The sequence below is a fragment of the Prorops nasuta genome, unplaced genomic scaffold (genome assembly GCF_024137725.1).
Source record: "Prorops nasuta isolate Cenicafe-Biocafe unplaced genomic scaffold, Cenicafe_Pnas_1.2 PNAS00006, whole genome shotgun sequence".
In the NCBI taxonomy this organism is placed as follows: Eukaryota; Metazoa; Arthropoda; class Insecta; order Hymenoptera; family Bethylidae; genus Prorops; species Prorops nasuta.
Genome location: NW_027116803.1, coordinates 5,554,384 through 5,578,920, shown reverse-complemented (window position 1 = coordinate 5,578,920; position 24,537 = coordinate 5,554,384). Strand labels below are relative to the sequence as shown.

Sequence of the window (24,537 nt, the reverse complement as noted above, 5' to 3'; positions counted from 1 at the left end):
GCCGTAAAGCAGTGGCGTGGTAATCGATCTTCCCGTCAGTTTAGCCCAAAGAACGTGGAGAGCGATAGATTCTCGCGTGTAGCCTTGCCAGGCTAAAGCCAGCCAGCCAGCGAGCATAGGAGAACAACGAAGAGCAACAATACTCCTGGGAATATTTGGCCCGTCATTACACGGGATCCCAGCGTAAGCAAAGGGTAATTTATTAAACAGCGATTGTTTTCTTTGACCATTATCCGAGAACTCCGAGAGAGCTCGGATACTACGCCGAATTCGATTTAAGCCCGTATAATTTTAGATTGATGACGAGCGAGCTTTAATGAATCAAGAGGAATAACACTCCGGGGACAAGAGTTTCCTGCTACCTGAAACTTTTCCCTTATTGTTCGATTCCGATGAAATCTTTCGCTACACCCAACCGGATGATTCTCTCCAATGTAAATTCCCGCTGGATTTTTCCAAGAGTCGTTTTGCCCTTGAGATATATTCGACGAGGAGTTCCGCTCGCTGCAGCTATATCCCAACGGATACGCGATGAAGAGTAATAACGCTCTGGAGACAGTATCGGGGACCCGACCCCGACCCCGACCCCGGCCTCGGCCCACTCACGAATTTTCCCTCCAACCACAACGATTTCTCTAACCGTCCTCTGCATATCTATCCCCAAGCTATTTTACCCTCTTTTCTTTTATACCTGCGGAATCATAATTTTCCAATCTTTTCCACTGGAAAGCACATTTTACAAATTCACCGAAAAATTACATTCCTGCAATGATAACTCGGAGAGATTCCTATAGCTCTCTCTCTCTCTCTCTATATATATATATATATATATATGTAGTCACTTTGCACATCGAGCTAATTATATCTAATAAAATTATTATTATATCGTATGCGCGCGCGAGGAGAGAGATGTGTGATAAGATTTTATAAAATGTCCGACACCCTTTTCTCTCTTTCCACGCCGCTTTATCCTCGCAAGGATGAGTCGAAGAGCAGAGCACGCGTCCACCTTGGAGATTTATCGGGTGAATCGGAGGGAGCGAATCCAGTTATTTGCCGGCCCCGTACGTCGGGGCAGCTGGAAAAATGAGTCTGGTCCGTCCGTGGGTCGAAAGGTTGTCACGTGAATGAAAGCAGCGGCTAGGCAGCGACTATCAGAAGCGATAGCGAATGCAGCAGAAACGATTAAAGACTGGATTGCTATCAACGTCGGAGCGGCTGTTTCCACAGTCAGTTTTCAATTACCGCGACCACTGTTAACGGCGCTTTAATCAGTACCAAGTAAACAGTGTTCTCTAATCACTGGAGAGTCGAGGGAAATGCTTAATAATGAACCGATTTATCTTTCATTCTTAATCAACGGCAGCAGCTGACAAGCGAGGCAAATCAATAACCGCGTTAATAAAGTTTCAGCGTGTAATAATGAACAGCGAAAGACAATCGAAAAGCTTGACAGACACACGAGCGCCGGATGGTATAGGCGAACAGGGGATGACAGGAGGGAAGCATTGTTTCAGATACATGCCACAACGCGGTTCAACGAAATTGGATTCAAGAGACCAGGATAGAACCTCGGTCAGCTGAAAAAGGTAGACGAGACATTTTCAGTGATTTTTTCATCGTTATTTTTGTGTTTTTACGACGACCGCGCAAATACATTCGGCGCGTAAATAAAATATCGATATGGAACGGCGGGAAAAATGAAAACGGATAGAGTAGGGGGTGTAGGGGCGGAGGGGGGTGGGGGAGAGGATATATATATATATATAAAGAAGGCAAAAAAGTGCTCGGAGCAGTTTATCGAATCCACTTTTTAACGTGTGTATCAGCCGCGAGTCCAGGTGTGTGCTTTAACCACGTACGTGTAACTTTCATCCCCCGAACAGATCCTTTCTCCTGGTCACTGTGTTTTTCCATCCTCGCGCGACTTGCTATTTTTTCACCTTATTCACCCTCAACGCGCTCATAAATGGTTGAATGAAAAAGCACTATGGCAAAATTATTTGGAAATCGCCGCGTTTTAAAACTACTTCAACAATGCTATCTAGTCTTGTGCGGGGTATGCAGGACGATGATGCGTCGATTGATCAGACTCTGGCTCGATGTAGCCTGCAGCTGGAATTTATCGCTATAATACTTTTCATGTTTCATCCGCGATATATTCCAAACGGTTATGTATAACTGCAAGGTATATATATATGATAGAGAGTATCGCGCACGTTGTAAGTTTTAACTAGGTTGATGAATCAGTCAACAATCGCTTTAAAGTAGAATAAAAGCTGCTAAAATATTGTACTTTTTCCTTTGGGGGTTTTCAATAGAAGCGATAAAGGCTGAAGGTCCACGATGTTTGGCCTGCTAAACAGGGAACTCTATTTTTGCGTTTTTTCGTGAAATTGCTTTTGGAGAAGGTCCTTTTATACTTTCCGGGAAAATTGACACGTACCTACATGGGAAAACAATTGGTATCGATTTGTCGCGAATGAGGAAATTGCAATAACACGAGGGCCAATGGTTTGCATGATGCACGCGATGAAAACGTTTTATTAACCTTACAATACCGACCAGTTACGGTATTTGCTCATTAAATTTTATAGGCATATAGTATATATATATATATATATATATATATATATATGGTACATACGCGCTAAGAATGCGAGGCTTGTTACCATCGATGCCACGTGCGAGTATACAAAGTGCACGGTGCTTTAATAATGGCTCGGCCTGTCATGGTCTGTGTTTTCAAGTAAGCCGAATGCCGTAAGTAGCTTACAGCTATAATGTTTAACGGATTTTGCTGCATTATCTCAAACCGCTCGCGCTATGAAATTTTAAACAATGCGTCATGAATAATTCTGTTAGGAGCGAGCCGAGCCGAGCCGAGTCGAGCCGAGCCGAGCCTTTTTCACATCGCGATTTTCACCAAGCAAGCATTTTTCCCCTTCGTGTCGTCGAGTCACGCTGCGCTCGCGCCGATAGAGGGACTTTAATTCGTTGCGAAAGGGTGTATAACGTTATACGACAAATTAGATCGTTCTGACGCATTTTTATGACGCTCCGTAGCCGCTGCTAAAAGGCCAATAAGATACGTTGAGCGTGGACAACGACGATGCCCTGGAAAATCCGCACGCCGAAACGAGCTTCGTCGTGAAAAGAAATCTTTACTCGACGCGAGGTCAAATTTACACCATCCACATAAATTCTGATGATATGCTAAAAACTGTATCACTCGGCAAAACTTTCCATTCTCTGCACACTATATATATATATATATAGCGTCCCCTTTTTCCGTTGGCAAATCGATTTGAGTTTTCCTAGTATAATTATCGCGCGTGGAATGAAAATATTCCCGAAGAGATTGGCGTTGGGGGTTGGGGAGGGGGTGACATTAAAGAAAACGATTTTCTTTCATAAAGAGCTGGCAGCTTTTTTTTTCTCGCAGATTAAGGAAGTGAAGGAGTAGGAGGAGGGGGGGGGGGGAGAGCTAAGGACTGGCAGCATAGTGAAAATTGCGAGAGGGAAGAGATTCTTCTGTGGAAACTGCCACTCTGTAAGTATCACCATTCAGAGGAGCGATAATCGATGGTCGTGAAAACGAAAGGGGAATAAGTATAAAGCCCCAGTGGAACACGCTAGCAGTGCGCTATCTCGTTAACTCGCACGCCTAGACGGTTCAGCCGCAATTAAAACGAAAAACAGCGCGCGGACCGGAGAAATTACGTTCCTTCTTTCAGCCGACGTCTTCGACTCTTTCTGGACGCGCGCGCTCTTCTGCTGCTTCTGGTAATCTTCTTTCTTTCCTTTAATGGAAAGAAGCCTCCGTTTCACGTACCTGCTACGCTTTACCAATGCTTCTATAACTCTTTCAACTTTTACGATACAGAGTGCTTCTCTCTCTCTCTCTCCCTCGCACACGTTGCACACACATATACACATATAGATATATAGATAGACTTGGCTGCTATATCAAAATAATCAACGATAACTACCAAAAGCACCCCTAGCAACCGCAACGCAGCATCCAACTCGGCAAACTATTTATAGACCTGGTACAAAAGCTCCCTCCACTATCATCATCCTACTAGCTCCTTCTGCTATACGTATCTACTTCCCTTTTTCCCTTCTCACCTTGTCAAAAACGCAATTAATCTTGTCGTCGAGAAATGATCAGCTCTCTACATCTCTATCTGTATTAAAGGTGAGAGTAATTACCTGGCAGCCAGCATTTTTCTCCACCGACGGATAAACTTTGCACGACCATTACTCAAAACTTTAGCTCACATTGATTAGCTGCCTCCTCCTTTTTAAGTGACAAAGATTATTCCCCAATCCTTCCTCCTCCACAAGTCCCTACAAGATTTTCCAATCCCTCGAGAGAAAATGTCATGTCTACTTCTCAAACCCGTCAATAATTCAGTCAGTTTTCAACTTTCTCCCTATTGCGCATTCTCGTTAATCATTCTTTGCCTCGGTAATCGTCGTATAAAAAAAGCCTCAATAATTAATTTCTTTATCTCCGTGAAAGTCTAATTGTATTCAAAGAGGGGGTCAAAAAAAAGGTGGGGGGGGGGGGGGAGGGGGGAGGGGTAAAAAAAGGAAAATTATGTATTAGCCTCTTCCAGAACATCTTACTCACAGACATTAATCATCTTTTAAAAGATTTATAACCGCACCATTGTGCGCCACTACCTCAAGCAAATTTCGTTCATTAGATTTCAAAGATTAATTATCTTTTTTATTCCATCTGTTTTCCTCCTCCTCTCCTTCCCTTATACACCCACCGCTCCCTCTTCGCTCGTGCTACGAGACAAATATTTATGGCGGCTGATTCGTCTTGCGAAACGAATGAAAAGTGTTTCGGGAGAGGAAGGTGAGGTTCTTTAAAGGTGAAATTGCGACAACCAAGGGGAATATCCGCTGTGCTTTGAATTACCATGGAAGGTACATGGCAGCGATTCACGAGGAAACGCGTCGTCACGGCGATTGCTCCCTGATTAAAATCGTAGCTCGGTAGAAAGGTGGCCGGGTTAGTTGCGGGTATAGTCCTGCGGAGCCCGAGCATCCATAGACCGTTTGTTTCTTCCAATGCATTTTAAAACGCGATACGCGCTAATTTCGCGAGTGTATCGTCTCTGCTGAAAATTTAAATAACGCTTTAATTTAAATTCCAACAATCAGGGGGATCTCCGATTCCGACCGAAACTTCAAGCCTGGTTTAATTTTAAATGAAGACGACGCGCGCTCTGCTGCAATATCTCCCAGACAAGACTTTGACTGTGTGATTAAAGCTTCATTCGTGTGAAAGCTTTCGCAGTGGGGCTGTGCTCGTCGAAAATTCGAATTAATTGGATTGATTTGTCCATTCTGCTATACTTATATATATATATATTATATACAAGTCTATAGTGTATGACGCGAAGTCGACAATGAGGAGCACGGTTGATCGTCATAGCTCATTGCTTTTCAGCTCTGTATATACCATGATTACCAGCTCAATAGTCGGGGAGCGCTTCTACGCGAGCTACACGACCGAAATATTCCCTGAACCGAAAATGATTATCTCCTGCCGGACAAAGGCGACGATTCACAGAGTTACACCGATAGCGCACAGACCCGCATTATAGTGTCTTCTCAAACTAGCAAAGCAAATAAGCTCACCCGCTAGCCCGCACGGCCAAACAATCGCTACTCCGAAACAAAGTAGCGGTATTAATTAAAACTACTAATTGTTAAGTAACATGTCGGGACAACAAGATAAAGCTGATAAGCGTAGCCCGTGCCGCATGGCTACGCGCTCAGGGATAATCATTTCCCATCAGACTAAACTTGTGTACAGCGGAATCGACTCGACTCGCTTCCCCGAAGCTTGGCCCGTTCGAGAGATTCCCGAGGAAATCTGTCCAGCATTCATTGGCTCGTTGAAGCGATCGATCCACTGATTGGCCGATGCAGATATTACGACTCAACGAGCAACTACCGTGCTTTCCCTGCAAATTTCTCGCTGCAACCTCTCGGATATATCGGCGAAGATGGAAAACTCATGCGCTTTATTGTCGTATTACTCCGGCAACGTTCGTTTGGCGTGCGCGCACACACACACACACACACATATATATATATGACGAGGTGATTATGCGTGCTCGATAACACGAGCAATAACACACCATTGTACGACACGCAGCTGTATATCAACCGCGAAAAGTATTTACCTCGCTATATTATTTCCAATCACGCGGATACATATGCCACGTGTAATAGACATGTTTCTTTTCTCCCCCCCCCCCCCCTCCACCCCTCTCTCCACTTGGCCGTAATGTTACATTGAAAAATGGCATTTTCAATATTCATGAGAGCCATATCGATTATTCCAGCGGATGATTGGTGTCGGGACACTCGTGATGGTACAAACGGAAAGGTGGTAATTTCAACGGGACGTCAGATAAAACAACTAAAAGGGTTGCCTATGTCAGTTTGACGTGGTTTGACGTTGCGTGCGTCGTCGCGATACTATATACAGGGGGCGAGAGATAGAGAGCGATGAGGGGGAGGCTAAACGCGGACGATGGAACCGCGCCGCACCGCGGGATCTATGAATCAAGCGAGACCCTCGGGCGAGCTAGCAATGCGCTATTTGTTATTTTGCTCTTTTGGCGACGCGCGCGTTCATTAATCAACCTCGTCGCTCTCTTTACCCGTCGCTTTGCATTTTTCATCTGGCCCTCGTTGCTCCGAGGCGACAGCTGTTTCGCTTCGTTTCTTCTATCACCCCCTTTTTACTTGAAATCAATTGAAACTCTCTCTCCCTCCCCCCTTTTTCGTTACGCTGCAACACTGCTCGCTCTCTCCGCTGTATATATATGTATAAGCCCTCCCCCCCCTCTCCCACTCTCTCTACAAGTTCCTCCATTAAATTCCCACTCTATTATTCAGGCACTATTAGCAACGGTAGTTCTCTAGATGCTCGATTGTCGCGAGATAGGCGGGTCGATTGGACCTGAAACACCGGCGTCTGACCATGCGTCAAGTTCTTCTACTGGAACCACGTATATACGTCCAGCTGTGTGTACGCTCGCATTCGAGGCGACAAGCGCTCGTCCTATCGGACCTCGCTAATCTCTCCTCTCAAAAAGTGGCAAGGGGGTAAACGAAGCTTTTTTCCGCGCGGGGTTATTTGCGCGAGGAATGATTGCGTTTGGCGGAGCAGAAGGTATATAATGCGCGGCGAGAGAGAGAGAGAGAGAGAGAGAGAGAGAGAGAGGGTGTGGGGGAGGGAGGGAGGAGCACGAGTGCAAATGGAGAATTCGCGTGCAGAGCGCTATAGTATATCAGCTCGATCATCAAACCTTCGAGTTATCCCTGCGCTACCGAGATAAATCATCTAACACGAATGCAGTGCAATCCTGTATACTGTATCCGATTTCTCAGTCAATGTTACTTGGGGAAACTCGCAATGGGAGCGTAATACAGCAAGTGCCTTGGGCGCTTCGCTATATAGTCACGGGACAACGTCAAAGATAATCTAAGCTCGTCATGGCCGATAAGCATGACTATGACGCAACAGTCTTAACGTTTACCCATGCGGCTTTATCAGTCTTCCAACAAGCCCAAAGTATCTCCTTACCAACGAATAATTCATACGCTTTATGCAAATTAATGCGCGAATAAGGATGAATAATGCGCGACCAATTACATACCTTCTGTTAAATATAATGTTTCTCGAAGGTGCGCGAGCTCCAGTGGCTCCCTGGCGCGTTTATGGTTCCGCGCGCGAAAGTAATAACGTATCCAGACTAATAAGTAGAAACTATGCAAGACGCAAGACAGAGGTGCAGGAAAATTTTACTCGATTCTCATGCCATGCTCGAATTTCTGTTTTCAGTGAGAGAAGTTACATTATCCGAACTCAGGGACTCAATAGCGAGGCTACGAGACAGAGTTAAGCTAGTATGCAGAACGAGGGGTTCGCCGCCTCCGAGAGTGCACTGGCTCAAGGACGGCATACCGTTGCACCCTCGGAGAGGCCTCAGAATTCAGCACAAACGGTGAGTTAACTTTGCCACTTTTCCAATTTCTGCCAAAAATTATTGCGCGCATAAGTTCCTTCGAACTCATCGGCCCACCATTTATTCACCGAGTACCGCCGGCGCTCCGGAGGAGGCTAATTAATATGCGCTCGCGGTAATTGTTTTTCATCGATCCAACTTTCCTTATAAACTCCAAAGTGAAGGAACAACGTCGGGCGGGGATCTTGAGAGCTCTCCGGGCTTCGATCCATCTGTCTGCTGGCTCGGTCGTCCGGCAGATTCTCCCCCGGAGATTAGTCTATATATATATATATATATATATATATATATATATATATATATATATATACAAACTGCAGTAGAGATGGAAAGGGCTGGAGTTGTCTGCGGTACACGCGAGTGCATGCTCTCTATATCGATTTTAAAGGGATTCCAAAGTTTATAACCCGAAGATCCTGAGGAACGACTATACGCTTGTTTTCCGTCACCCTCGTCACTCGCTCTCTTTCTCTATACATAGATATATATATATATATAGGAGGCAACACACAAGGATGATCCGCAGACGCAGCAGGAAGAAATTTCCATCTCTCTGCAGAACGATTCGCTGAATTACGAGTTGGTCAATGCAGAGGGCCAGTAGGCCTCCTCGGCGAACCATTGTAATTGGAAATTACGAGCTAACGGTACTAGCTACAACTGTGACAGCTACGATGTCGTATAAGGCGAACGACAGGGTAGTTCGTCCTGCTAGGGGCGTGTTTACAGCTTTCCTACGGTCACTGCATTTGCTTTATAGCGAATATACATCGTAACAATTTACTATACATATAGTAGAAGCTTCCCAGCATTCGCGATTCCATCAACCATTTCGTTCAGTTTAATTGTACGGGACTGCGAGCGTCATCTTTATATAATAATTATAATATACTGGTTGTGCCGCTCCGAGGCACAGAAATTAGCAAAGTATTAAAATATTCCACCGAGCAAGCTCCGTGGGAAACACGCGAATACAGCAAATTTACACGACTTTTATTTTTTTTACAACGGTGATATAAACACGCGCTTTAAACAATTCCTGAGAACGGTATATAGACGGTGCTCCAGAATTCTCGGCAATATCGGGAATAAAAAAAGTTTTACGATGGCGTAAAAAGATACGCTGGTAATAAGTGCGAAAGGTCGTTGAATAGGGATTCGTGCGTGCAAAAGTATATCGGCTTTAAAAACTTGGAGACGAGGGTGCTCGTCAGCGGCCTCGGTCGGTCGCGGCCATTGATACCGCGGAATAGATATACCTATATATATATATGCTACGTTATTTTTGTGTTAAATCAGCGCATTGCATAATTTTTTTAAATTAGCGGTGGTTATATACACATTTAGAGAGAGAGAGAGAGAGAGAGAGAGAATGTCAATTTAAGAAGAGAGATTTGAGCAGCACGTGGAAATTTAGGAATCGCGCAAGTAATGTCCAGTTGAACGAACGCTGACCTGAGTCGAAACTATCCGGACCCTCGAGAGGTCCGAGCGACACGGTCGCTAATTGGAAGTTATTTGGCTGCCCTGTTGTATCCTACAGACGCTTTGACCGTTCAAGAAAATAGCTTTGATGTCGCGAAAAGTCGAGTTTTTCTACCGGATGCGGAAGAAGGAAGAATGTCGTTTACAAGAACGGAATTCTTGCTAGAAGGGGAGGGGGGTAAAAGTAGAAAGTGGAGGGGAAAAAGAGAAACCCTTACTGAAACTTTCGACGTCCCTTTGAGGTCTTATAATCTCTGGCTGCTCTTGTACGAACCGAGTCGAGCAGTGCAATTAATTAGCTTAAAAGCCTCTTTGATGGAAATCTAAAACCTGCAAGGACGAAATAATTCTAGGTTACGCGATCGTCATCTATCTATGCGACTCGCTGAAACTTATCTGGCACCGGCATACAAACAGTCAAGGATGTTTTGCGATGAGGCGTGGATGGAGGAGTATAAAAGGATGAAAACCTTTTAAAATTGCGGTCTATCGTGGCACTCTTGAATCGGTGCACTTTACCATTCGACTACCGCAAACTTCATCCCCGACTGCTACTTCATTTGCACAAATTAATCAGTAATCATGTTTCTTTCTTTGTTATATGTGTACGAGAATAATTTTAATAATTTCGATGCGCTACTCTTTGATTAATTGGAATATTCAATTATACAACATTTATATAAACTCGGTCTATAATGGTGTAAGCAAAAAACAATTAGCATCATTATTACCTACCAGTTACCGGTATAATTTGTTTGAACACATTAATAGAAACGTTTCAGCACCGGTGAAATGATAAATTGGCCGGGTCGAAATTTTCCGTCGAACCAACGGGAATAACAAAATAAATTAGGCTCCGGCTCGATTCATATGTGCGGAAATTATTTATTTGAACGAACGAAATGGCATCGAGTGCTTTTTATTAGCTTAGTTACAGCTGTTTCCTGTCGAGGTGAAATCAATTGCGAAAGCTTCTTCGCCGTCCCCTGTGACGTCACGCGAGGGGGCAGGGGAAATAAAGGAGAGGCAGAGACGCATTGTGCTCTTTGAGAAATATAAAAGGTTCGGGAAAGAAAAGTTGCGAGAGCATCGGGCTCTGGGAAGGACCTTGGCGGGGCTGCCGCGCTCTATGATGAAAGCTCGACCTGCCGAAGGACCCTCCACTGCTGTCCTCATCAAGATAGCAAGGTATCGTTACGGTAATGGTGCGAACGGAAGAAGAGAAATCCCGTTCGACTCTGAGAAGGGAACAGTATTTGGAAAAGATTGGATGACCAGGTAAACCACTCGATCGATCAAATGAAACTCGCCTTAATAACGAAGAAGACGAAAGGAAATTAATGAAATGGCGGCGGTATATACCTATATGGCAAAGCTGAAAGGAAAGCTTCTGGAGAAGGAGAGAGAGAGAGAGAGCGCACGGCAAGAGAATCTGATTATGACATAAAGTGGGGGGGGGGGCGTTATCGCAAGCTGAGCTTTTAAGCCACGCTAAATCCTAGGAAATCTAATCGGACCGATTTTCGGAACTTTACGGCTCACTTGTTAGCCGACAAGGTTACACAAAGTTGGGCTATAGTATAGCTCGATAAGGATACTTAAGATAAGTACTCGCTTAAAAGACTTTGGCTAAGAAATATTTGAAAATTGGGTCGCAGATTTGGACGACGCGACGCATCGAGAGGCGATTTTGTCCAGCACCGGGAGGCATTTGCGATAAGAGGGGGACGTAAAGTCGGTAAGATTAGATTGTAAGGAACGCCGTAATGGCCTCGTACAAACGAAGATTATCAGCTTTGGAATCCCCCGGACTCGTTTTAACCATTCCACTCGTTGCCCTGGCTCTCCTCTCGCCCCCAGAGCTCTCCATTCACCCCTTTCTCCTTTCACTAGCTGTCGAAAGGATAATAAAATTATATCGCGCAAGCTGCATCGCCCCGGCGATCTCGCTGCTGATATATAGCCGTACAGGCTGAAAGCTATTCTCTCGTATTTCTCGCGTTTCCACTCCCGAATCTTCGCGTTCCCTTACCCCAAGCGGAAGCTCGCCGAAAGCTCTTTCATCCTTCCGCACAGCTCGCTTGGCTGCCTGGCTTCTACGGGCCAGACTCCAGGAAAGATTGTCTGCAATAAAATCTTAATAGGATAACGAGCTGGAACCCTACTCGCTGCTATACGGACAATCGAGGAAGCAGCCAACATCGTTCTCTCGCTAGAAAAGCTCCGAGTAATACTCTGCACGAAATTACACGTCGGTTCCTGCCTGCCTGCCTGCTTGCCTGCTGATCGCGAAATCCTAATACTAATGAATATAATATTTCTCCAGGAAAAATTTAATGGACCTTCGTATATTTTATGAGCTCTTGCTAATTGCCGGTGAAACTTTAGCTCCGCAACCGGTCTTCTCCTCGCGATTTTCAATTTTCCCCTCGAAGCTCCTGCAGACGACGAAAAGGATGTTTTAATCGAAGAATAACCACCTGCCTCGTCCTCTGGAATTACGTATTTCCGATAAATTATTGATGCATAAGCTACTAGTAGCTTGAATTAATTATTAAACGTATACATTATCGTCGGTCTGATTTTTGCCAATAAATGAATATCGCATTAACTTCTATTTGCAATTTTTTTTGTGCATAAATTCAACAGAGAGCAAAATGTCACCGAGGATGGGTGAAGAATAATAAATTCATTGCGTGGGAATTCACATTTAACGATAAGGATGATGAAATTGCTTTCTTCCGTCTGATCATACGCGAGGTTTTACTACTGCGGGATACTTATCCACTGCGTATCATAGCGAGATTGAGTATCCGTTTAGTCTCAGCACGGGTACGAATAATGCAAGCAAAGCGTAATTAGACTTCGTGTTGGAAATTGACTCTTTGATTCGAATGGAAAGGTATTTTTGAGTCCCCCAGTGAAATTTCTATAAATGATGGATTTTACATTCGTATTAGAGTGCTCTGCAATTTCTAAAAACCTTTCGTGACAATTAAGGTATATTTGTACATAAGTAGGTACTGTAGTCGCCTTTGCTGTCTCGGAAAAAATGATCTTTTCGCCGGAAGAGCGAGAATAGAGAAAGAAAAAAGTGTAGAAATCGTTTGAAACATGGAAAATCGGAGTGAAAGGAAAGCAACAGAGTCGACAATCGGCAGGAGCAGGCCGCAGTCCTGCAGCCGCTCGGCTTTGGGTTGAGCCAGGCTTTTCAAAGCTGGGCTCTGCGAACCAATAAAAAGAGCAGCGCTCCCACCAAGATTTGCATACTCTCGCAAACTATCTCACATTTTGCCGATAAATATATTTCACCGGGCTAAAATTTACCTCGAGGCGCGGAGATAGGGTCAAATTCAGATTTACGCAAAGCAGCGTGGCCCGGAAGTGCCCGAGCAAAAAGATGCGAAGAGGCGTTAAAAGTATATAACGCACGACGCATCGATCCATTAATTTCACCAACTATGCGAGACGCGAAAAAATTGTCCCAGTAAGGGGAAACGTGAAATTGATGGTAGCAAAAAAAAAATGAACTGAAAAAGGCAGGTGAAAGTGCAATAAGATAAATAAATGGATGGAAGTGGTGAGATTTGGTGAACCGCGAGACACGGACAGAGGCCAATTATTTTTCGAATCTTGGTCGCCTCCCCCACCCCTTCCCCCCTGTACCACCCCTCCAAATGTTGACGCGAATGCGAAATAAAATTCTCGTGTTCGTTCTATTAACAGTTACGTATTTCAAGCGTACCGATGTAACGGCCTGGCAGAATCGCTTTTCCGCAGTACAAGCCATCGCGCAGCGACATTTGAAAAACTCAATTTTGAATAAGCCAAGCATAAAACACGCACCTATAAAAATATTAATCTGACGTAATAAAAATATGCTTCGTAGGTTATCGTTATATATATATATGTACGAAATTATATGATTTTTGTTGGAAAAATGTTGAACAAATTAGGTTCCGCGCTTGCATTCAAAGTAGATTGAAAAATGGCAGGATTACAAAGGGGTGGAAAGAATAAACGTAGATTCAACGTAGCGTACGAGTCACACTGCACATTATTCTTCAAGTCTCGTCCCTTTTTTTTGATCCCCTAACCCCTATCCTAGGTTTTCCGTGCGTGTAAAATCCTCTCCGCGTCTCATTAAAATCGTTCATTTCACCCAGAGCTTGGCTGGCTGGCTGGTAGAGCATTCGCGGAGGCCAGCAGTTTTTGCGAACAAATAATCTCTGCGAATTCCGCGACAGTAATTTAAGTTCCAATTAAATGAAAAGCTGGGATCGATTTTCCTGAGGGGGCTAGGTGCAGCGCGGTGGGTAACGCGAAACTCGGGGCGAGCCTCTATCGATTATTCGCGGAGCAACTTTTGCCGAAGCAGATGCACACCGAGTGGAAATGTACATTTTTTTTCTCTCAAATTTTCACCCCTGCGCGCAACAATGCTTAAAAAGAATTCAGAGCAATGGCGCGCGGCACAGATATAGGATTAGCGCTTTTAAAGAGAGAGCATAGAATCTGGCAGAATTGTGACGTGGAAAAAAAGGAAGGCTTACTGTACAGCGGTAGCGCGAGTTGGGTGAAACCAGGCGAAAAGGGATTAACGACTGGTAGAGCCGAGTCGAGCCGCCACCGCCACCGCCAAAGCCGCCTCTCTCTCTCTCTCTCTCTCTCTCTCTCTACGCGTTTATGTACGACTTCACCTCCCCCACCCCCTCTACCTCTCTCCCCACGTATATATACTCGCAAAAGCGTAAAAGGCAAACGTACTTGGAGTTAATACCCCGCTAGTTGCCCTTAAAACTTCTGGTAGCCCTGTGTTCTGGACGCTAGCCAATCACGATTAACTTGGCCGGTCCTCCCAGCTCCTAAGTAGAAAAAACCTGAGAAACTGCAAAATCTCGGCCGAAGCAACTTCTCCAACATTGCACCGCTTAAATACTGCTCCAATTTGTCCGACTTACGAATTAATTACTAAGCAGCTTCCGCAGACTAATCTTCGCTGCTTTTGTCTGGAGAAGAGAGATACATAGTATATATTTGGCCGGATAATCGAATTAGCCAAAAGAGCACATAATTAGTTCTCGGAGCTTGGAATCCGGCCACGTTAAAATAGCTGGGAAAATCGACTGGTTGAAAGGCGAATAAGGGATGACGGTAAGGCGCTGAGCGGTACGTGTGTTCCCAATTTCGAGAGATTCTGCTTATTAAGCACAGATGTGCCATCAGTTTTAATTAATAATTAATTTATGGCACACAAAGGCCAGATCTCGGCCCTTGATCCACTATCTTGCCACTATACCTTATTGCGTCCCTCGAACACTCGCCGCCGGGTCTTCCGCGACCGGATCCATCGCGAATATTAGCCACCTTTTGCTGCTTGCTTGCCTGCCTGCCTGTGCCTTCCTCTATCCCTGTTACGAAACTTCCACTATAACCGGATGCTTGTTCCTTGGAAACTGAGTATGCAAACGAAGCGATACGAACGTTCCTAATTAATCGTAACTAATTGCCCTACCATCCACCCCCACTATCGTCACTTCATTCAGCTTTCTCGTTTCTTCAAATCAAATCGAAAGTGAAAACGCTGCCAAAAATAGCCGCATTCCAAGACACGCACGCCTATACACGACACGCACCCTTCAACATTTATTCAAATTTATTTTTATCGATCCTTATCCGATTATATCGTTATTACACTCCGATAAGGATTGCGAGAGCTCGTTTCACGCGTTAAAAAATAAAGAAGTTTATTATTCGAATGCTGTGTGTGCTATACCTGATATGCAACATGTACCTACAATGTGTATATACATATATTGTATAGGAACAAAATAACTGCTTCCATTTTTTTCCGTTACGACTCGTTTCTCGTGCTTTATGATGTGATAAACGCAATTTCATCGACCGATGCAAAGCGAGGCGAAGTGCGAGGTGGAGAAATAAAATCAGTTTGAGGCCTCATCAGTACAGAGAATTATAGTAGACTGAAGCGATAAAAACTTCATATTGAGCTGTCAGTAGCATTACTTTTCCACTGGTACATCCTTTTCTACTTATTTAGCGAATAGCTGATAGCACCGGCTGTATCATATCAGCATGCATGAGATTGAAAATTTATCAAGCGTAGAAGGTAAGGCGCAAAATCGAGGCTACGCTGGAAATTTCACGATTTCTCAAGCGGCGGCGGCGGCGGCGGCGGCGGCGGAAGGGAATGGCCAAGTAAGCAGGAACGAAATAAATTTACCACGAAGGCAGTGAGTTGTTGCTTGCGTATCCCTAAGCGGATCTCGCGCTAGCTAGCCATACTCCCTATCCACGTAGTCGGCTTGGTATTTATTTAGATTTGCGACAAGGTCCACCATCTCTCGCTCGCTCGCTCGCTGGCTCACCGATGAGTCACGCGTGTTCTCCACACTCGTCACTGGCGAAGGGGATCCAAAGAAAATCAAGAGGACAAACAGCCGTCTCGGCAATAAGAAGGAGACACCCGAAACATTTGGGACGCCGCTAGAAAATTAGTTTGCAGCTCTCTGCGCGAGTACTACCCCCCGAATCGAAAAATATCTCACGGCTGATATTCTATATATCTGTTTTTCCACCGTAAACCATCGTAGCTCCCGAAAGTCTGATTTTATCCGGAAACAAATGAACGCGATAAAAAATCCGTTAAATTGTTCCATTTGCAAATACGAAAGATATCGTGCGTAATAGTTTAACAATGTTTGCGAAATCGCATCGAGAGACTGTATACCCATAAGTAACAATAATTTTTGCCGTAAAGCTCGCTCAAAATCAGATTGTAGTTTTTGAACTGAGGATTTTTATTGGGCGTAAAAAAGTCATTCGCAATGAGGTAGGAACATTTACAGAATGATACATTATCATATAAAAAATAGGTAATAAAAAATATTCTTACGATCTCGCGCATAGAAATAATGTAAATGGGTAATAACTGGAAAGAGAACTTTAACTGAACAACTTTAAACGAAATAAGAACTCAAACGAATAAATAACGTTAACAAGAAAGATTACATTTTTTATAAGAGCCGGGCATAATACGCTTATACAAGGGAAAAGGTTTATCGCGGCTCTCACTCTTTTCACATACATTTTACGTTCAACCCTTCTTCAAATATATTCCATGGTAATCATATTTCTTGAAATTTCTATATCTTTCTTTTCCGAACATTCCAGCAGCCGCTTCTTTCCACTCATTACATTTCCGCCATACATTCATACTTCGCATATATTCCTGCATAATTTCTTATACGCTCCTTTACCTCCAAAGCTGCCCCTCAACAATATATATAATAATAATACCAGCTGGTTAATTCCTGCCAAGCTGAAAACCGTGCGGATATACACAAGTTGATTAAAATGTTATTCATAATTAAGAATTCCTTAATTTGCCGCGCCTTGTTGCCTTGGTATCTCTAGGGCAACTCGTTGACCAATAGAATTACTTCCGCTTTATGAATTTTTAATGTTTAATAGCTTTTTAAAAATCGTTTAAACCTCATTTCCCTTTATTTCCATAAGAGTCTTATGTATAATACAGCGCGATCCAATTCCATATACTCAATATCATGCACGGCCCTATGTTATTACCTGTAATAAATTTACAAATTTAGTAATAACTCAAAACAGCTCATTCACAGATAAAAGCGTATAGAGGTCGCAAAACAATAATAAGAATTGGATATTCTTTCCTAAAATTTGTTTCTACGTCATGGAATTAGGAGAGAATATATTCCCCACTACCTTATTCACTTGCCTTTTCTAAAAGTATGTCGGACAGAGAAGTAGGAAAACTACTGTTTAGCACAAATAAGATAACATGCAAAAGAAATATAATCTTCTGTACCGATCAGAAAGTCATTTCAATATCCGATAATACGGAGAGGTGTTCATCCTTCTTTAATCCAAAAATAAAACGCAAACGAGAATTCATCGACCTCCGGCGAGAAAGAGAGGGTGAGAAGATACTTTGGTGGAAAAGAAATTTGTCGAAGAAAAGCTCTCTCCAGTCGTCTGCTTCACCGTCTCGACGCTTTGATCTGACCTAAACATGTTCGGGATAATTCCGTGGGGTCAAAGATAAAATTCGTAAGTCACGCTAAAATCCCACCATTTGAAAAGAAGATGGAGAGAGAGAGAGAGAGATGGTATTGGTAGTAGAGGGTATAAATAAGCGTGTAAAGGAGAGAAGATAAATTTTATTTTACTTTGGACAAAAATAATACTGGCGGAGCGGCAAAGAGAAGGGGAAAAGGGAAAAAAGCGATATCACGTCCTTGGATAAAAGTAACAATAGAATTTGTTACGCGCCAAAATACAAATGAGTATAGGAGGAGTAGTGTCTGCAAAGAAAGGGAGGGAGGGGGGGGGGGGATGATGGCCAAGAAGAAAGCTCGACGAAATAAGTTTAGAAAGCATATTTTTCGCCCTGCAGCAGCACCACCTCAGCGATTCTCCGCGCTTGCCAAGATTGTACTTAGATTTAAATCGGTCCGTTCAGAAAAATACCTACCAATACTGACGCTAACCCTCTAGAAATATCTCGACAATTCGTGTATAAATCCGAACGGCCGTTTCCACTCCTCAGGCAGTCCGGGTCGTTTTACGGCTGACTCTACTACGAGTACTGCAAGCTCTCCAATTTTGTCTCCCTTTCCAATCCTTTGGTTCTACTCTTCTTTCGCACCTCCTCCACCTCCTACGAAACCACACCTCCCCCATTGGCGAGCCTGCAGTTACATTAGCTCTGGCGTAATACCACGAATCGATATCCCTTTTGCCCTCGGACTTTCTTTATATCTCGCTTATGAATCTTGCTGGATGCTCGTCGAGTATTTTCCTGTTTATCGGGCCGGACAATAAAGGGGAAGAGGTTTGATTTATTGCTCAGCTTTTCCGAGTGGCCACTTGTCCCAAAGAGTGATTTTCTCTTTGATGGACTAACTGGTGCCTTAAAGGGCGATCTTCCGAAATAATGGTCGTTGCACGAGTCAAAAGTTTCCCCGCGGCCGAACTCTCGCGTGCCCAACGAGTTATAAATACTGCGACCCATCAATGGCACGGCTTGCACCATTCACACTGGTTTAAGGGGAGGGGAAACTGGTGGATGGAGCTGCTAAAGAGAAATAACAGGACTTACCGACGCCAGACGGAGGGGCGAGTATCAGCCTTCTGATTCATTTCACCTAATACCACGAAATGGTCGCTCGATTATCCCAGCTCACCTTTGTTATTCCCCGAGACTTTCCTTAATTGAATCCCAATCCTGCGCTGATCGTGCACCAACTTTTCTCATCTCTCTCATTCCCTCGCTCTCTTTCCCTCTTTCTCCGGCGCGCGCGCGATCCACCGAGAGTTGTGAAACTCTTGAAAGAAAAAACACTAATATTTGTGTGCCACAACTAATTCCCCTGTTTCCCCCTTTCCCTCGTCTTGTTTCCTTCTCGCAACCCCCGATGGATGAATAAATTTCTACCACTCCCCTTCATTTTTCGACGTCGTATAAATATTTATGAACTGGATGATTTACGTAGGCCCTGAGAAAAAAGGAGAAATTCTGATTTGAGATTTTTTCGAAATATCGCGCGAGAGTTGCGTATAATCAACGCGAGAGGTGGGAAAATCTATCGCGACTTGAAAGCACGTCGAAGCTTTGAAGGTTTTAACCCTGTCTTTTTTCCTCCTTCTTTTTTCCTTCTTTTTTTTTCTCACGCGGTAAACAAGTGGATCCTGCAGGCTGGTATATGTATATACCTATGTGTAGGAATAAGCGAAGGAGATATTGTGGCGGGTGGGTATAAAGATAAAGGGGGGTTAAAGGGGTTTGCATATCGGTTATGCAAGCGAGATCCGATAGATTGATTCTACCCTGTCGAAGCGTGAAGCACTTCATTGTCGCAGGAGGCGGTAGGCAAGGGATGCGCGACATTAATGACGTTCTTTGTAGAATACTACATATATATATACGAGGTTGCTGCTGCTTTGCGGCAGAACAAAACTTTGCTGGTGAGTTTTGGCAAAGAAAAGAAACGGGGAATCCGGAATGGTTCTCGTAGTATGAAGCACTCTCCGGTAAAGTCCTCTAGAAGGGCTTTCGAGCGTTGGCATGGTCTACCCCATCGAAAAGCCGCTGGTCTTGTCCGAGTAGCGCGCGTTCTGTCTCATCTACCGTTACTTCTCTATACCACCGCTGTCTTTTTCTACTTCCTTTAGATACACTATACCACGCGCTTATGCCCTGATTCGTCAAGAGCCATCCTCGCCTATCGACCTAGCCACGACTCCCTGCTACTCGCTCCTAAATAGTCGCATCAATAAGAAGCTTACAACTGTATATATATATATATATATATATATATATATATATATATAAAAGAGAAGAAGTGAAAAAAATTGGAGAGGGCGTCGATACGAAAAATATAAAGAATTGTTTAGATCGCTTTCCACTCGGATACTTCCCTATCGAAATCCGGAAGAAAAATCGAGCTGGCCGAAAATATCGCCTCGCGACGCCCCGTCTTTGCGAAAGAAGCCACGCCATCGAGCAGTGGCGCAACTAAATTTAGAACCAACGCTCTCGTGCAGCCTCGTCAACTATACTCTATATGTATATGTGTGTATATACCGTGAAGAAACCGTCGTTGTCGTCGTCGTCTTGTCTAGCCTCGACTGTTTCGGTGCTGAAAAAACATGTCCACCCATCTCGTATATATATTTATATATATATACTCACAGATATATATTTTCAGAGAGATTGATTCTTTGGAAGTAGTACAGGTTAGGAATAAGTCTGGCGCTGGTGATTTTTCCGATAAAGACACGGAGATGATCGCCTCTTGACGATACAGCCAGAGGATTGGCAGATTTTCCTTGGTGAAGACGTTTGTGCTCGAGGAAGAGGAGTTAGGGGTACACACGGAAGGTGAATAGTGGGGAAGAGAGGAGAAGAGACTCCATTCAACTGGCAGAAGCATTAACGCAGCGAGGCAGCCATCCAAAAGAAAACCATTAACTACTTCTACGGGATGGAAGAAAAACAGAAGGGTACAAGGAGAGAAACCCAAGAAAGAGAGTCTCGTGTCTCTCTAGCCTCTCTCGCTCCCTCTTGGCCTTTCTCTCATTCTCATTTTCGACGTTTTCCCCCTTCCTCTCATTTTGCCCCACCCCCGATTCACTCTCTCTCTCTCTCTCTCTCTCTCTCTCTCTCTCCAGCTCGCTCCCCGTAACTCGCAGAGCTTCAGTTTCCACGACATGCCGTTTCCATTACAAGACTGATAGTTCTCCTCGCATTCGCCGCAGTGACGTCCGCCTCGAACCATTCGCCATTAGGAATCCATTTTCCAGCCACTCAATCAGTCGAGAACACTTGGCAGCTCTTTGGCGAAGCATTAAAAAATTTTGTCGCTTTAATGACGCGCCAGCATTGTGCAGCGGAACGCGAGGAAATTTTCGCGCTCGACGAATTTTTTTCGCAAATCGGTTAACGCGCTATTTCGCCATAGCGGATCGAGCGAAAGCGGGTCAGTAAATTATTCGCCATGCTCAAATGGATTCCCGGCGAAAACGTTCCAGGGAGACAAACTAATTAATAGGAGAAAGTGCCGGGGGTTCACCGAGGGCGTTTTCATTAAAGCTCCCGTAAAAAGAAAGCGTAGGAAATTTGCTGTGTAAGGTGACTGCGAAACTTCACGCTTGCACGCGATGTAAAATAACACGCGAACCCTCCCAACCCAATCAGGAAACGGACAAATTTTCCAGCAAATTACGACAGGAACGAATGGCCAGTCGAAAATCAATAATTCAATTTTCCTTCAAGTTCAACTATTTTAATTCCGTTACTTGATTTCGTTTTACGTTTCACGCAGTACCCCGCCGTTCGAATAGTCGTATTGTAACTTTCCTATTGCGAGTTCGTTTAAGCTCCCGGGAGAAAAGTATGCACAGGCGAATATATATATAGGGAAAGGGAGAGAAATATGAGGCAGGGGCACCAATTGGCCAACTGATCGAGCGGAACAAGCAAATTAAGCGTAATACCAGTCGCATTTCGTGTGCCAACTGTCACGTTTTTGACATTCGAGACGAAAATCAAGCGTAAAGATACGTCGCGTCGCATCCCTATCCTTTCCTCGTTCCCTAGCTCTGCATAGATACTATATATCCAGCCGTCCCAATAATACTCCATGGAAAAAGTCAAATCTCGCTTCTTCTTTTCCCTCGCATCAACCACAGAGAAGTAATTACAACTAAAACTTTCACAAGCGGTTTTTGAATTTCAAAGGGTCGGGTCAACATTTAAACTGTTAATAAGTTTTTCACTGGAGCTGCGGTTTCAGTTTTAGAACAGGAAAAATATCGTTTAAAAGTTTGTTTCTTTATTTTCGGCCCTGTCGTATACGTACATTGAAACGAAAGCGGGTTCATTGAATATCGGGTGTATAATTGCTTTATCTTGTAAAAAAAGCTAGGGGAATAGTTTTTGCGGGTTGGGGCTTTCTCTAGGATATTTTTTATCAATTTGCGAGTAAAACCACTTGGCCGAGCCACGTTTTAGCGACTCTCTACTTATGCAGGATCCAATGGCGCGCGGGCAAGTCGATATTTCTTGCGGAGTGCATAATGGGGAAACCGTGCTCCGGCTTCCTACTTAATCTGGCGGGAGGCGCGGAATTATAAAGTATCCAGGGGCTCCGGTAATAATCAGCGCAGCTGCGTACCTTTCGGCCTGAATTATCACGAGCGCTCGCACCAAACCCTGCAACAAGGCCCCGTCGATGTAATCCGGAGGAAGAAGCTTGCACGCGAATCATCCACAGCTTTTTCCTTCATATATGCCCCCCTCCCTACTGTGCGCACGTACGAAAGGAGGAATTTTCCAATTGTGCACAAACCGTTCTGCAACAACCTTCTCCACCGATCGATTTGATATTTCGCTTTGGAGAAAGTTGAGCATTTTGGCCGAAATTGCCTGTGTTTCTCGGTAACCGAGCTTCAACCAGCATAAAAAGGTGGAAATAAAGGGCCAACGAAGAGTTGCAAAAAAAAAAAGGAAAAACAATAAGGGGGTAAGGGAAATAATGGATAAAACCGTCCCAAGAGAACTGAGATGCTCCATACTCTCTTCCTCTCTCTCTCTATATATATATATACACACACACACACACGTATATCATCGATTTTCTGTAGGTGAAGTGAAATTGTTTTGAAGCATTTCGTAGTAGTGTATCGATCACCCTCGTCGCATTAGCTATGTTAACGCTGAAAGGGGTTCTACGTAAACTATTCCATGCTCGGTGCATCTTGAACGTTGAAACTTGAATGATTCAAGATCTTGATATCCCGCTAGCTTTTGGCATTGATGTACAGCTTGCACAGCTTGCTGATATATTAACTGTGGATGAGAGCAGCGGAGAATATATATTTCCATACGAGTAAGCTCTCGACGATTTATATAATATTTCCGTGCATTGATCGTCTCAGCGGTGAATCTCCGTAAAACATTTTCAAGCTATATACTGCGGTTGGTGTATAATCGTGCAGCGCTACAATCAAAGCAGCCGTCGCTTCGTTTCACGGATGGGATTAATTTTGGCCAACTGGACTCGCGGCGGACGCTGCAATGTTTCTCCGTTATTTTCACGCTAAAATATTATTTCACCGTAAATAAGCCGAACGCCTATAGAACATCGTCCATATAACTCTATGTAACGTCTCTATATAAAGGCCCATATATATACCACTCATGCTATTTCTCGCAGTATCCTCGTAATATAATCCGATATAGTTAAATCCCCTCTAACGACCTTTTTGCCGGGCCGGTAAGAACCTCCGGAAGACTGGAGAAACGCGTACGGGCTACGGCTAAAGGTTGATGCATCGAGAGGAAATTGCACAACTGTCCATATATCCCTTTAAAATAATTTCATACGCGCCCTCTCTGTGATAAATATATATACACGCGTGGCGGAAGAAAAAGTCTTATTGGGCGAAGAGTAGTTTTTCTAACGAGTAAACTGCAGAGTTTTGAATAATTTGCTGCGGGAGGAAGAAAAAGCGCGAGGGGAGAGTCGAGGAATAAAGTTTCTAATTTGGTGCTACGGTAAAAATCGACACGTACCGTCTAGACTACTCGTGTTCACGGTGTGGCGCTGGATGGAAGACGAAAGTGGCGATGGGAGCCGGATAGAAGGAGTAGCCGACACCGGAGGAGAGCTTGGACGGGTGGGGATGAGTCGGATGTTGAATGATAGAAGAAGAAAAAGGTTGGTGTGGTTCTCTGGCGGAAGAGCGGGGGAGCCAAGCCAGTGTCAGAGAGAGAGAGAGAGAGAGAGAGAGAGAGAGAGAGAGAGAGAGCGAGAGAGGAGGCAAGTTTCTATTTATGTATTCCACTTCGTTCATGGGTCTGTCCGTCTTCCGCGCTCTCCTTTCATCTCGTTACGTTTCTGCGGCTGATTACCGTTGGCTCCCTAGGCAATCCCGCCCTGCGAACCCTTTGACCTGGCCACTCGTCAAAGAGAATCGATCCAGCGAAATTTTCCACGACCCCGGCAAATCGCCAAGGCACGAGCTTAAAGCCTGCATCATGGATCGAGTAGCTAGAAAGCACTCAACAAGGCTTCCCCCTTTCGAGTGCCATAAAGCTACTGCGGTATGCCGGACCACGCAAGACCGTGCATGTGCACCGGAGCTAGCGGCCACCTTTCCATCTACCAAAACGCGAAACCGCCGCTCCTTTCCAAACCCATGAATCCTGCAGCCTGCCAACCTGTACCCAAATGTACCATCACCTCTACGCGCGACTGTATATATTGTACGCGTACCTGCTATCTTCGCCAGCTTTATACGTATATATACAACCATAGCTGCTCCATCCAAGCCTTTGCAGAAAAGATCTTTGCTAAAGTCATTAAAGTCAAACTCTAATTTAGATGATATTTTTAATTCGCCTGAAACTACGCTAGAACTCTCC

General features: G+C 44.3%; 1 protein-coding gene across 2 annotated transcripts in view; it reads left to right on the top strand.

The window, feature by feature from the left end:
• The window catches only part of vn (membrane-bound neuregulin protein vein), a 152,937-nt gene that overhangs the window by 77,504 nt on the left and 50,896 nt on the right, over positions 1-24,537 (top strand). For both annotated transcript variants that reach the window (XR_010822795.1, XM_066728618.1), the window contains exon 2: positions 7,883-8,045. Coding sequence is in view for 1 of the 2 variants with exons in the window: in XM_066728618.1 (XP_066584715.1) it covers positions 7,883-8,045 (163 nt within the window). In the remaining variant the exon portion in view is untranslated. The remainder of the gene's footprint in view (positions 1-7,882; positions 8,046-24,537) is intronic.